At 44.0% G+C, this 15,555-nt stretch overlaps 1 protein-coding gene across 7 annotated transcripts in view; it reads left to right on the top strand.

Annotated features, from left to right (window-relative positions):
• MTSS2 (MTSS I-BAR domain containing 2) overlaps nucleotides 1–15,555 on the top strand; it is a 296,388-nt gene that overhangs the window by 217,735 nt on the left and 63,098 nt on the right. For 3 of the 7 annotated variants that reach the window (XM_033941219.1, XM_033941220.1, XM_033941217.1), the window contains exon 7: nucleotides 2,809–2,817. The exons of the other annotated variants lie outside the window; for them this stretch is intronic. In XM_033941219.1, coding sequence (XP_033797110.1) covers nucleotides 2,809–2,817 — 9 coding nt within the window. The remainder of the gene's footprint in view (nucleotides 1–2,808; nucleotides 2,818–15,555) is intronic. 7 annotated transcript variants of the gene reach the window in all.

Genomic DNA, 15,555 nt, shown 5'->3' with positions numbered 1-15,555 from the left:
GTGACATTGACCCGGATTTTGAACCATCCTCATCAGGCGATCCACATCTGATAACACAGTCCGAATTGAACGATTTGGTCAGAGATTTGGGTCTGTCAAAAGCAAAAGCTGAGCTGCTAGGTTCGAGACTGCAGGAATGGTGTTTGCTATCACCAGGTACGAAAATTTCTGTGTTTCGAGACCGGCATCATGATATAACCAAATTTTTTGCACAAGTCGACAGTCTCTGTTTCTGTTGTGACATTGAAGGATTGTTCTCGGTCTTTGGTTGTGATCACAACCCGGAAGAGTGGCGTCTTTTCATTGATTCGTCAATGTTAAGCCTGAAAGCTGTTCTGTTGCACAATGGCAACGTTTATCCTTCAGTACCTGTTGGCTATGCAGCACATATGAAAGAAACATATGAGAATATGGAAATGTTACTAAAGTATGTCCAGTATACCAGGTATAACTGGAATATCTGTGGAGACCTCAAAGTCGTTGCTCTGTTACTAGGACTGCAGCTTGGCTATACAAAGTACTGCTGTTTCATCTGCGAATGGGACAGCCGAGACAGAGAGTCGCACTATTCTAGAAAGAACTGGCCACTCCGTAAAAAGTTAGTTCCAGGACAGAAAAATGTAGCACATGAATCGCTTGTTGACCCGACAAAGATATTTTTGCCTCCTCTTCACATTAAACTGGGACTCATGAAGAATTTTGTGAAAGCAATGAACAAGGAAGGGGAAGGTTTTCGTTATTTAAGACAGATGTTCCCAAGAATAACTGATGCCAAGATCAAAGAGGGTATTTTTGTTGGCCCCCAGATCAGACATGTTATGAGTGACAAGCGATTTGAAGATCTGTTAGTTGGGCCGGAAAAAATTGGCTGGAAAGCCTTGAAAGACGTTGTTGACAATTTTCTGGGCAATTACAGAGCCCCAAACTACATTCAGCTGGTAGACAAACTTCTCAAAGCATACAAGAGAATGAAGTGCAATATGTCACTCAAGATTCATTTCCTCCATTCACACTTGGACTTCTTCCCCGCAAATCTCGGTGCTGTGAGTGACGAGCACGGTGAAAGGTTTCATCAAGACATAGCTACGATGGAGAAACGATACCAGGGCAATTGGAATCCGTCAATGCTTGCCGACTATTGTTGGATGCTACAACGTGATGCACCAGACACTGAATATAAAAGAAACTCGGGAGCAAAACACTTTTAATTCTGTTTCATTTAGTCGCTTGTGCGAAACGTAAACTTGACTATATATTTTATTGTCAGTAAACATAAAAATGTCTATTTCTCATAGTTCTTACGTGATGCAGTAAAACCAAAACCATATTTGAGCATACCAAGTTGGTACCTGTCATAATCACCAAAAACTTTTCAGGAATCAAGACTTAACCAAAAAATTGTTGTGCAGTGAAATCAGGTCGCAAAGGGGTCGCAACCGATCGGTTTGCTTAGTGAATCTAGCCCTAGGTTCTCTTCAAACCTTTCGTAAATATCTAAAAACTTGGCTATATTCCAAATTGTAAAATTTTCTTCTCTCTATTTTATTTACTGTAAACCGAGTCAAGCTTTATTGTTATAGAAATGACATGGTCTATAAACTCAAGTTTTAGTTTAGTTTAATTTAATTTATCTTTTTGAAAAACACACTGATTGAGGGTTAACTTTACAAAGCCTTTTCCACATTTAAAGCCTGTTTTACATGTAGAAAACAGCTTTTATAAAATTGTGTGATGGCATGCACATGTAAAAAGTGCATGTATGAACAGGCCACATCTGCTTGTACAAAGTTTACACATACCCCCTCATTTACTAAGGTGTGCTAACCGATTAGTGCTTGCAAACTGATTTAGCGCATGCTAAACGCTAACGCATGGGTAGGGAATTCCGGTCCTCGAGAGCGGTATTCCAGTCGGGTTTTCAGGATTTCCCCAATGAATATGCATGAGATCTATTTGCACGCACTGCTTTCAATGCATATTCATTGGGGAAATCCTGAAAACCCGACCGGAATACTGCTCTCGAGGACCAGAGTACCCTACCCCTGCGCTAACGTGTCCATAGAATATAACAGGCACGTTAGTGTTTAGCGCGTGCTAATTTGTTAGCGCACCTTAATAAAAGAAGGGGATAGACATCCCCAGGGGCACAGTTTGGGTGCTGTGGAGGTGAAGTTGAAATATACGTTCATATTTTAACAATATGAGGGTACAAGCAGAAAGTACATATACACGTTTACACCTACAGAGCGGTGTAAACCTGTGTCAGCGTTTGTGCTTTGATGGAGCTGGATCTGGGAGCCTGTCTCATTAAGGGCCCCTTTTTACAAAGCCACAGTAGTGAGCCCCGCATGGCATATGCAGTGCGGCCCATTCAATTCCTGTGGGCTTCGTCGCATTTGCTACGCTGGTAAAAGGGGGCCCTAAGACACAGAGGCCTCTATGTTGCCTTCATAAAATCAGCTTCAAATAGGTGCCTTTTTGGATTTCTCACATAAACACCCTGTTATAAAATCAGGCCCTAAGTGGATTTCAAATGATCTTTTTCACCCCTGAACAGAGATTCTGCAATGCTGCTATCAGCTTTCTACCAACATCTCAACATATGATCAGTAAGCAACAAGAATTTGGTGATATTGCACACTTGGCTGTTGTGGTGCCTCCCTGAGCTACTCTGACAGTCTCTGTTGATTGTTTTGTTTATCCTTGTATGGTGGCTTACTCCACCTTAGATGAGAATGACCCTTCTGTCACTTACCCTCTCTCTCTCCCCCTTCTCCTGTCTTCCTCCTTTCCACATCCTTCCTGTAGAGCTACTTGGTAAGTCAAATGTGATGCAGCTTTCTGCTCCTCATTCTTTCCCCATTAGTTCTGGCACTTTCTTTTTTTATTTGTCTCAGTTTCCCCCCTCAGTGGTTGGGCTAGAAATGACCCATTTATTGCAGATGTCTATGAAACTGGTGAGTAACTCAGCGTAGACGCTCTATACATGGAAAGGTGAAGAATAAAACAAAAGCACTCAACCCCTCACCCCTTTCTTGACCAGCCTGCTGGAGGCTGAAATTTAGAGCGCTACAGATCAGAAATCCAGTTCTAACTTGTCACCTCTGAGTCTGTTATACCTGGGTACAAAATCTATGCCAGGTTTTATTGGCCACAGGATGACACAGTTGCCCACACCTTTATTTCTTGATTGACATGCTGCTACTTGTAGTCTTGCTTATGAGACTGAAGCAATAGGGCTGAGAAGCACAGAAAGTTTTGCACTGGGAGTCAAGAAAAACAGTTAAGGCAAGACATTGTACTGGCATTCATGGTGTTCCAGTGAGGTACCAAAATCTTCATTCTGGTTATTCTACTCCCTGTTTAATGCACCAGGATTCCAGTACTCTGTAAAGACTGACTTCTCCCTCCGTATTCGCGGTTTCAGCAATTGCGGTTTCGATTATTCGTGGTTTTTAACTTGTTGGCTTCTCCCCTCCCCCAAAAAAAATTACATCAGTTTGCATAGAGAAATCACTGATTCCAAGTGTTTACAGAGAAAAATCGCTGATTCCCAGCACTTTCGTCACCCTGTTTTGCCTCTCCTTCAGGAACAGGCCAGGTCTCCCACCATGTTATTCGTAGTTTCACCATATTCACGGTGGTTTTGAATAGAAAACAGTGAATAACATATGAAAAAAAGTTATTCGCGGTTTTTCTGGATTCGCGGGTTTGTTTAATCCCCTATCACAGTGAATACGGAGGGAGAAGTGAAAAGGTCTCATTCTCCCTTTAAGTGGTACAAAAAGTGAGTAGGAGTGGAGGTAGGGGGAGCCAGACCTCTGTCTATCAGTGTCATTTCCAGCCCATCCCTGCTGGTTGCCATCCCTCCATCCCCATCCCTGCTTCCACAAGGAATGTCTTGCCTGACACTTGTGGTTAATGCTGAGATCAACCATATACAGAGAACAACTTATACTCAAAGTCAATTTCGGACTGCCAGATAACACTCTTGTAACATGCTATATTAGATGCAGATTCTGTGAAATTAGAATGCTGGTTTGAGGCCTTCTAATTTTGGACTTAGCACCGGGAATTGTGCCTAACTTCAGGTGTGGCCATTTACACTAGGGCTGCCCAAGTCCGGTCCTCGAGAGCTACTGGCAAGCCAGGTTTTCAGGATATCCACAATGAAATGCATGAAAGAGATTTGCATACCAAGAAGGCAGTGCAGGCAAATCTTTCTCATGCATATTCATTGTGGATATCCTGAAAACCTGGCCTGCCAGTAGATCTCGAGGACTGGACTTGGGCAGCCCTGATTTACACCAACTGAAACATGGTGTATATCTTCACGCCTAAATTAGGCATGGATCCCCCCCCCCACCCACTTATTCTATAACCGTGTGCGTATAAATTGGAGGAATGCCCCTGATCCGCCCATGACCCTTCCATGGCCTCGCCTGGTTTTTGGAACCGTGCTTAAAATTTAAGCATGGATCCCATGCATATATTTTAATTCCAATTAGCGCTAATAATAGCTTGTTAAAATTCCAGTGACTGGTGCTAATTGGCTCATTATGCAATTAGGTTACACGTGCAAATTGGGTGCATGCCCAAATTTGTGCAGGCAATATTTAGTTCTTTTTATAGAATTAGGGTGTTTAATTCTATAAAGAAAATGGCAACATTTAGATGCCAAGAATGCACATGAATAACGTGAATACCTGCATATACTTACATGTGAATGCCAATATTCCCGCTATGTGCTGTTCTATAAACTGACGTTTAAATTCGATGGCGTGTAGTGTGACGGTGAACACACACATGGGTGGAGTCAGAGAGGAGCATGGGCAGGGCACATAGTTACATAAATTATAGAATACTATAATTTATGCATGTTTGTTAGCAATCTAGGTATGAGCATTTACACCGACCCCTGGCTGGTGTAAATGGTCGCAATTAAATTATAAATGCATACCTAAGCTGTTGTGCTATAAAGGAACATAAGTTCCTGCTTTCCTTTATAGAATAGGCGTCAGATAGGCAACCTTTAGGCATTTAAATATGGAATTGCCTTCCAAATATATAAGTCCTTAGCTGTGAATTTGCAGCAGTACTATGAGGGTAAGTCTATAAAAGGTGATCAAAAATCTAGGCGCACCCAAAAGTAGCCCCAGCTAGATATTTGCCAGTATTATATAATGAGCATGTGGGAGGGACATGTACATGAGGTCAAAAGAATATGCCCACTTGCAGCATGGCCATCCATGCATACTGCCTCACTTGTATGTCTATATATGTGCTGTGTGTGCTGATGTGGCAGGCACAGAAATTTGCCCAAATGGCTTTCAGGGCTCACAAGCCTAATAAGCAAATAATTTATGACACCACACGTTCCTCAGTATTTTCAGTCACAGCCCCACAATTACGGAACTCTATGCCTTCATATCTCTGAGAAGAATCTTCCTTGGACAGATTCAAATCGAATCTAAAGACTTTTTTTTTAATTTAAGGACGTGTTCAATCTATAAACTACACTATATCTTTTCCTCTCCGACACAGACGTAAAATTCCCTTCCCCATTGTATTAACCTTAATTGTCTTCCTTTCCTATTCAGAATTGTATTTCTCCCCCTCAACCCCTTTTAATCAATTCTGTTTGACACTGTAAAAGACTTGTCTGATGTTCGTCCTGTAAGTCCTACTGTTCGTCTTCCCTTTTTTATATTTTTAACACTTTAAACCGCCTAGAAATCTCTTGTAGGTGGTATAATAAATTTTAATAAACTTGAAACTCTTCCTGGCCAGACTCACACAGGGTGGGAGAACAGCCTGTGCCTCACCAGAGGAAGAACAGCAGGAGAATGTGCCGGTTGTGAGAAAAGTTGGCTGTGCATTTTAACAAGCAAGCCTCTTACCTCAGAAAGGTAAGTGCCAATAGGGGGGAAGGGGGAATTCTGAGAATGCCTTGCTAAAGTGAGATGTGTCAGACAGTGTCTCTATGGTTAAAAAAGTTCTACCTGGAAGTGATGTGGAGTTGTTCCATAGAAACAACACCATCACTTACTAAGAATAGGATGTCACTGGAGATGGTTAAAGGAAATAGAGTAGAGGAACGTGAGAACACATTAACAAAGGAGTAACCCACCTAAACTTTCCAACAACCAGATAATAACTCTTTAAGCAGTGGCAACAAATATGTGTATGAATCTGATGGAGGCCAAGTTTCCAGGAAGCTGTGTTCACATGCCATCTAATTGCTTGGCCTACAAGGCATTTCTTCTCTGAGACATTCCTCTCAGAAAATCAGTGCCATGAAAAACCCCCCAGTAGCCTGAGGTTCAGAGGTTTGAGAGAAGAGTCTGAAAGACTGGGAGCATGAGAGAGGTTGTTAATCTGTATGATACACTCCTAATGATTGGTACTTGCTAGGTCTGAAGGGTTTGCACTCTGGAGATTCAGGGGAGACTAGGTGAAGAAGAGAGCACAAACACTTCCATGAAGGATACATGAAGAGTCAATAATACAGCTGTTCAATTAAAGGCTCAGCTGCCAACCTATGGCCAGTTTGTCACACCATCTGCCCCTACCACCATACAGGAACCTTAGCCAGGTCCTGAACAACATAGCATCACATAGAAAAGAGACAGAAAAGGATGTGGTAAAGCATGCTGCAATACCACAGGGAAAGGTTCAAGCCCTGGCTATCAGGTCTAAGGTGCACATTGCATGCATAGAAGCTGGCAGGATGTTTTGTTTGTAAGAAGGAAAAAAGGACCTCTTTAATTCCACCATGTGACTCTCACACTCTCTCTCTTTGTGCAGATTGAGAATGTGAAAAAGCGGACCAGATATCTATGCTTTGCATTGCACAGGTTGAATAGAGGAGGTCTGGACAGAAATGGCGCAGGAAGCAAGTTAGTACCAAGCCCTCACAAAAGCCATCTCCGTTTCTTCATAGCCACATGTTTGCATATAACCACAGCAGCCTTTGGTTATCCCTTAGCAGCTATTAGTATATCTATAGTAGCACCAACTGCCAGAGGCAGATCACACTTTATGCATAAGCTAGCCTATAGGACAGTGCTCATTAGCCACAGGTTCTACTAGCCAGCTCATCGAAAACCTCTGAACACTCTAGGTTATTCCCAATGCTGGTTCTCACCTCGTTGTTGTCACACATTACCACATTTACCAAACATATCTCAGGATCCCTATCCATAGCACCCAGTCTGACAGCACACACTGTCTATGATGCAAACCTCACAGCATCCATCTATCCAATCTCCACAATGCCTAACCCTCTCACAGAGCAATCATGTACAAAGACCCTCCATAAACTGGGGAAATCTGTACAGTTAATATTCACAATACAGCAAACTCTAACATCTATTTCCCTCTCTTGCACTTATCGTTCTACTGGTAAGGTGATCATATAATGGATAGTCAGCTATAATCATGCATCTAACAGACTGGTTTTTTCTCCCAACAGCCCAGCAGATTGCTGTCAGATTTCCTTCAGAATCTTCTAGCAATGCAGGTGAAGGCCATGCCCCAGCTTCCCTGGCACCGAATGACAGATAGGAGCCATCTGGAGCCCTTCCAATATCTCCCTCCACCCATCCCACACAACCTTTCCTCACTGACCCTCTCTCCTTGCCACTCCAGAAAAAGAAAGAAACTCTCCATGGTCCCAGATACAAAACTTAGATTGTGAGCCCACTAGGGTCAGCAAAAGTACCTCTATATACTATATATAAACTGCTTTGTTTGTACCTTAGAAAGACAATATAGCAAATCTATGACTCATGACCCTTTGCCCTTTTGGAGGTGATGTCCATGGAAGAATATGCAGAGACAACTTAGTTTCAAGTTTATTAGGATTTTATATACCGCCTATCAAGGTTATCTAAGCAGTTTTACAATCAGGTACACAAGCATTTTCCCTTATTGTTGTCTGTTTGACAAATTGAATTTGAACCATGCAAATATTGTGCCACTAATACATATTTTCACTAGCCATGCAAGCATGATGATATGGTCCACAGTGTTGAAGGCTACTGAGAAAACCAGCAACACTCATATCGAGGTGGATCCCCTGTCGTGGTTTCTGTAGAGACCATCAAGCAGGAATGCAAGAACTGTCTTCATTCTATTCTCAGGCCGGAAGCGAGACTGACATGTCTGGCCAGTTTTCTTTCATTTAGCCCACAAGAAAGGTTTCAAAACCACAACCCAAGCAGCGAAGAGAGAAAAAAGATCTCAGAAATCTTTTTTTGAATATCTTAAATGTTTTTGCATCGATAAAGAACTGCAATGCTCCCGTGGAGGTGATAGATCTAGAAGACTACAACAACATACGTTGGGTTTTCTAGCTCAACGGTTTGAAACCACTTGGACTTAATAGCTCTTTAGAGTGGAGTTATGAGGTCAGAGGCCGGGTATTTTGGCATTTGGTATTCCGGTGCCCTGGGTCAGAGCCTCCCCTGAGCAGCCATTTCAGCTGATAAAGCTGCTAGGGCAGGAGCATGTGGGGATTGTTCCTGCCCAGGCTACCTCTGCTGGACCACAAGGAATGTGAGGTAGAATCTGGGGAATTGGGATCAGGAAGTGGGGGGGGGGGGAGTCCGATGCTGGTGGGTTTGGGAACTGAGTCTGTTTTGGCATCTGTTTAAGTAGGATCACAAAGAAGGATTGGAATCAGTGGGGAGAAGGGGGGAAAACTGACAGATACACATATTCGGGTCCTAGCTGATACTCAGCTAGGACACAAAAATTTGGGTGGCCAGCAGCAGACCAGTCAGACCTGGATATTCACTGCCAATGCCCAGAGATGGCCTAGAATTGAATATCCAGATATAATTTAGCTGGCAATAGTTAGCGTTTAAAAAAGCGCTGACCGCAGTCAGCTAAATATTGACCGGATTTTTTTTTTTTTTGGCTACTAATTAAGGCCCAGTTATACATTGACATGTGTTTTCTACAGTTAATCTTGTCTTCCTTTAGGTGAGATTTCTGCCATTTTCCCTACAGTTTATGTCCTTGAGGTTTAAGGATGTAGTTCTGGAGAGGACCAAAGGGTGCATATGTATATAGGGCTTAGGGTCTTTTTTTATGGGGCTATTTTTTCTAAGGTCACTACACAGGGCTAGATTCAGTAAATGGTGCTCAAAATTCTGCATCAGAAACCATTGGCGATGAATAGTATTTTATAATGGGCGCTCTGGGATGGGCATCCTTTATAGAATAATGCGTAGTACCAGGATCCATGCTTAGCTGTGGGCACGGGGATTTATACCAACTGAAACCAGGTATACATCTCAGTGTATAAGTTTGGCATGGATCCCTAGCATTCAATACTACTGTGCATATCTTTAGTGAACGCTTCTAACTCACTTATGCCCTTCCCATAGCCATGACACCCTTTGAATAGTGTGTAATAAGATTTACAAGCAAGCTTTATAGTGTAGTGCCTAGCAACCAAATTATGGCCAATTAGCGCCAATAATTCATTGTTAGCACTCACCTATTGGCACTAATTGGCTCATTATCCAATTTATTTGTGCACATATCAAATGGAAACTTGTGCACCATTTATAGAATTGACCTCTTAAGTGTGCATTTCAGATGTCAGTAGTCAACTTTTCATCCTCAGGGGGTGGGACAAGGCTGCATGGAAACTCTCAGCAGTCAGATTTCCCATGTCTTGAACTTCCTTTCAAACTCTGATCAGGCCGTTATGTGTTAGGTTGGCCTCTATAAAAAATTTAATTAGAAAATTCTCTCTCCATAATAGGAATGTTATCTCAATGTCACTAGCTTTGTGTTCAAAAGATGTTGAACACTAAAGTCTAGCATGTGATCCTATTCTTGTGTTGGATAGTGACTCTGTGCAGTCTGATTACCTACAAATCAAGTTTCAAGTTTATTCAAATCTTGATATACCACTTATCTAATATAATATAATAAAACGGTAAGCCGCGCATGCGCAGTTCCTATGCGTGCGTCCGTTTTCCGTGAGCTGTAGCTAGGAAGTGCGCATGCGCGGCTTACGATCTTCTTCCTCCCCCCCCACCTCCCCGCCGGAGTGAGGGGCCGGAACTTAGGGGAAGGAGAGCAGGCCCGGGATTCGACCGGACACGGCCAGGCAAGACCCTCCTTCCCCGCCGCACCCAGCCCCTGGCGGTCCCTGTCGGCAGAGAAGGAAAGACAGCTCGGCGGCGGGTTGCCATGACAGCGCTAAGGCGGCTTGAGGCGCAGCCGCGGCTGTCGGCATCACTCTAAACTCCCATGCAGCTGACCATGGAATTGTGCACGGGAGCCCCGCCCGCCTCCTCCAGGCCGACGCTGCACTCGGGCCTAAGTCAGCCACCCAAACTAAAGGATCCGACACTGCAAAAACGGCCGATCACCCACTGCGCACGGGAGCACCGCCCCGACCGGCTCCTCCAGGCCAACTATGCCTTTAATAAAGGGGGAGGGAATGCTGCTGCACAGGGAAGTGGGGTGGGGGTAGGTAAATGTTGATTCACAAGGAAGTGGAGTTGGAGGACATGATGCTGCTGCACCGGGGGGGGGGGGGGGGGGGGGACAAAGGGGGCCAGGGAGAAAACATGCTTTGCTTTGGGGAGAGGGTTGTGCTGGGGGGGCCAGGGAGCAATCTTGGATTGCTTTGGGGAGGATAAAGAAGGGGGCCATAGAGAAAGACAAAGAAAGGAAGGCAAGCAAGGGGCCACAGAAAGATAAAAAGACAGCGGACAGGGAGAGAGACAGAAAGAAAGAAAGACAAACAGTGGGAGGGAGAGAGATAGAAATAAAGAAAGATAGACAGCGGGAAGGAGAGAGACAGAAATAATAAAAAAAAGAGACAGGGGCAGGGAGAAGCACAGACAGAAAGAAAGACAGACATACATATATTCTAGCACCCGTTAATGTAACGGACTAAAATACTAGTGTAAATATAAAAAGGTTAAATTACAAATATTGGGAAAACCACAAAAATCAATCAACTAGATGCATAAGAACATAAGAATTGCCGCTGCTGGGTCAGACCAGTAGTCCATCGTGCCCAGCAGTCCGCTCATGCGGTGGCCCCCAGGTCAAAGACCAGTGCTCTAAATGAGTCCAGCCTCACCTGCGTACGTTCCAGTTTAGCAGGAACTTGTCCAACTTTGTCTTGAATCCCTGGAGGGTGTTTTCCCCTATAACAGCCTCTGGAAGAGCGTTCCAGTTTTCTGCCACTCTCTGGGTGAAGAAGAACTTCCTTACGTTTGTACGGAATGTATCCCCTTTCAACTTTAAAGAGTGCCCTCTCGTTCTCCCTACCTTGGATAGAAGGGGAGAAATACAATATTTTTGGAAAAAAAAGAATACTAAGGTATAACATCAAGGAATAATAATAATAATAATTTTATTTTTTTTAACTTCATTATTCCTTTTTTTAAAAAAACTACAATTGTGCACAACAAATGATGCATTTACTTAAAATATTAACATTACAGCACAATAAACTTATTAGAAATAATGTCCAATTGAATAATAAATCATAAAAATCCTATATACATCCTATTCATACCTCCTAATCAGTACCAAACCATACCCCCTCCCCCCTCCCCCCCCAGATGTGTATGTTTTCTTCATTTAGATAAATAAGTCAATCCTTACAATATTTAGTTAATGGTTCCCAAACATCGATACATTTTTTGTAACTTCCCTTCTGAATGGCCATGAACCTTTCCATTTTAAAGACATAACATAGGGATTCCCACCAGAATGACTAATTTAATCAGTCCCAATTTTTCCAATTTTTTAAGATAAGCTGCATGGCAACCCCCATCATTATAAACAAAAGTATATACCGCAATACCACAAATAGTTCAGAGCGATTTACAGAGGAAAAGACTGTATATAGAGAGCAATATTACAAAAAACTTTCAAAATTAAATTAACATGGTAAGATTAATCAATTTTTCCTGGAAGTGTTTTAGAAGTACATCATGGTAGAAATGTAGTCAGAGAAATTTGTCAAAGAGATAAGTTTTAATTGACTTCCTAAAAGTTTGGTAAGAATGAGCGCTTGAGATAAAGTTGGTTAAACATTTATTCCATTTGCCTGCTTGGAATGATAATGTTCTATCGAGGATACAGCCCTTCAAGGATGGGAAAGCGAACAAGTAGGCACTATGGCCCGGATTCTGTATAGGATGCCTGTCCCAGAATTGGAACAAAACCCGTCCAAAGTAAACCTGATTCTGTAACTGACGTCCATGTTGCAGACGCTGGTTACAGAATTGGATTTGTTTAGACGTGGCCGCTATACTTAATCGCGGCAAGGGATCTCCCTGCCGCGATTAGTATAGCGGCTACGGCCGCCAGTCTCCCCTCACCACCCCACCCCCCCGATGATCGCGGCAGGAGGGTGCCCAATCCCTCCTGCTTACCAAACCCGCCCTCCCGAAAATCGCCAGCAGGAGGGTACCCAAACCCTCCTTCCATACCCCCCAATAACATGCCCCAACGGCCCTCCCCAGACCCCCCAACGGCCCCCCCAAAGATTGCCGGCAGGAGGGTACCCAACCCCTCCTGCTGGACCCCCCCAACACCCCCCCTGAAGATCGCCGGCAGGAGGGTGCCCAACCCCTCCTACCGGACCCCCCTAATGAAACACCCACCCTGTAACCCCCCCTCGGGCTTACCTCCAAGTTGGCTGGACGAGTCTTCGCACCATCCAGCCAGCAGGTCCGCCTCTGTCCAAATGAGGTGAGCCCACCCCTCTCCTGTCCAACCCACAGGATCCTAGGGTCTGATTGGCCCAAGCGCCTAAGGCCCTTCTTATAGTGGCCCCTCCTACTGCCTAGCCTTAGGCGAGCTTAAGCGGGCTTGCAGGCCTCCCTAGGTCTCAGAGGCGCCTTCAATATAGGTGGCCTGCCTGGGGAGCATTTTTTTAGAAAGCATGCCTCCCGATTGGCTGATTAGACAGCTGTAGGACGCCTACAGTTGCCTACAATCGGGACGCACTTTGCAGTACAAGTTGTGCCTAGAAAGATAGATAGATTGGGAATGAACCTGTTATGGTTTTGAAACAAAGGCAAGCAAACTTAAAAATAACCCTTGCTTCCATTTAAAATTTTCCAGAGTTGTCTACCTTTAGATTAAAATAATCTCAGTCTTGTTTGTAAATAAGATTAAATGATGGAGAAAGAAGTCTCTTTCTTGTCATAAGATGTAAGCATCTTTAAATAGGAAAGTTTTGAGGTTTGATTTAAACCTGTCCATGGAAGATTCTTCATGATGATAGAGAGGCATAGCATTCCATAGTGTACAAGCTGTTACAGAGAAAATAGATTTGTTCTTGTAGGACTGTAGGGAAGAAGTAAGCTGTCAATAAAAGCTACTAGATTTGGGGTGTAATTGAGCTGGAAAATTTTACATCATCTTGTTTTACTGTTCTTGGACAGCGTTGAAGCAGCGTCAGAAATTTTAGCGCTCTGGGCCATAATAGAAACCTGTATCTCAACTTAGTAAAAGTGGGGGTTAATTTATTATAGAAAATGGTAGAAAGAAAACAACCAAAAAAGGAATCAAAAACACTCATCAATGTATAGACAATGCTTGCATCAAAATAACAGAAGATACAGATAAGTGTCAAAATGTGTAATTTTCATTTAAAAAATAAATAAAAATAAAAATATATATATGTAGAAATCCTTTTTATTGAATATCACTTAAGCAAACAATACAATCAGGTAAGCCATAATGGTACATATAGACTTCCAACTTCCCTTCCCCCTATTCCTCACCTAATCCCCCCTCCCCTTCATAAAATACAGTAGAACAAATTCCAGGAGTGAGTGCAATACAATGCAACCATATCCAGCGTCTTACATATTTAAAAGATAACTGCAAACTTGTGGAGTAGGAGAGTCCCTAAAGGCCCACTAGGTTTGTGGGAGCACAGAGACCTGATCTGAATGCGCTTAATCTTAAGCTAAGTCAACATCTGAAGTCTCCACTGTTGCACAGTAGGAAGTTTAGGGTCCAGCCATTGATGTAAAATCACAAGGCCAAAACCCCTGCGGAACAGGAGTTTGCAGATGAAAAACCTCAAAAAGAATCATAGGTATATATAAATTGAACTCATTAAAACCTCAAAAATATAAATTGTGCAAATGGTGTCCTAAAATGTGCCTACTGTTATAAAGACCCAACAGTCTTTTCGTAGTCTGGTACAAAGCTTGAGAGAACACAGATTTCATCATGAACTATTTATATCAAATGTAAGCAAACAATACATATAATCAAACACAGTAACTTATCTAATAATATAGAGTAGAAAGGATAAATTCAGACTCAGCTAATAAAACTCAAACAACTACAAAGCATCATCAATGTATCAAATGCCATAGAGCAGTGGTCTCAAACATGAGGCCCACAGGCCACATGTGGCCCGCCAGGTACTATTTTGAGGCCCTCGGTATGTTACCATTGTTCTGGAACGTTGCCTGCCTCACTGTGTAACCTCACACAAGCGCTTTCCTGTGTCTGTATGCCATTGTGAGATGGAGTGGAGAGGACAATCGTGTACAGACACAGGAAAGCACTTGCGTGAGGTTACAGCAGTGAGGCGGCCAACTTTCCAGAATGTTAGGTAACCATTGGAGGCAGTGCAGCTTGTGCGTATGTACAGGGCCGCCATCAGGGCAGTACTACCAGTCCTGCATTCAGGGGCCCGGAGCTGACAGGGGGCCCGGGCTCCCCCAGGGTCCTAGGCCATAGTCTAGGGAGGGGGAGGGCCGCTCCAGGTGCACAGGAGAGAGCTGGACGGTGAACCCGCGGAGTTCAACACATCTCGAGCCGGGAGGCTCGTCTTCTGTTCCTACCTGCCCTGCCGCTCACATATAGCCAATCGGAAGTGTTCCCCGATGTCAGTGCTGACGTCGGAGAATACTTCCGGTCGGCTATTTGTGCGCGCCGGGGCAGGCAGGAAACAGAAGACAAGCCTCGCGGCTCGAGCTCTGTTTTGCTGAGAAAGTTGCAAAGATGTGCTGGGAGGCACACGCGGAACACAAAAGGGGGGAGGGAGTGCGTTTTGGACACAAAGCATGAACTTGGGAGAGAGGAAGGGAGGGAAAGAGATGCTGAGGTGGGGGATGGAATGGGTTTTTGGACACAGAGGCATGGACTTGGGAGAGAGGAAGGGAGGGAAAGAGATGCTGAGGTGGGGGAGGGAATGTGTTTTTGGACACAGAAGGCATGGACTTGGGAGAGAGGAAGGAAGGGAAAAAGATGCTGAGGTGGGGGAGGAAATGGGTTTTTGGCACAGAAGGCATCGACTTGGGAGAGAGGAAGGGAGGGAAAGAGATGGTAGTGTACACGGGGAATAGAAGAGAGGAGAATTTTTGGTCATAGGGAGGGAGTGAGGTACAGATAGTGGCATACCAAGGTGGGGGAGGGTGGGGGGCGGTCCACCCCGCCCCGCCCCGGGTTTATGTCCCAAGGGGGTGCATAGCTGGCCACCCTCCAGTGTTCTCCCTAGGCTGGCAAACTGCGGCTCTTTAGCCACTTGAGTGCCAC

Source organism: Geotrypetes seraphini, chromosome 4 (genome assembly GCF_902459505.1).
Source record: "Geotrypetes seraphini chromosome 4, aGeoSer1.1, whole genome shotgun sequence".
Classification (NCBI taxonomy): Eukaryota; Metazoa; Chordata; class Amphibia; order Gymnophiona; family Dermophiidae; genus Geotrypetes; species Geotrypetes seraphini.
The sequence above is the reverse complement of the archived record's forward strand: the minus strand, read 5'-3'. Positions and strand labels throughout refer to the sequence as shown.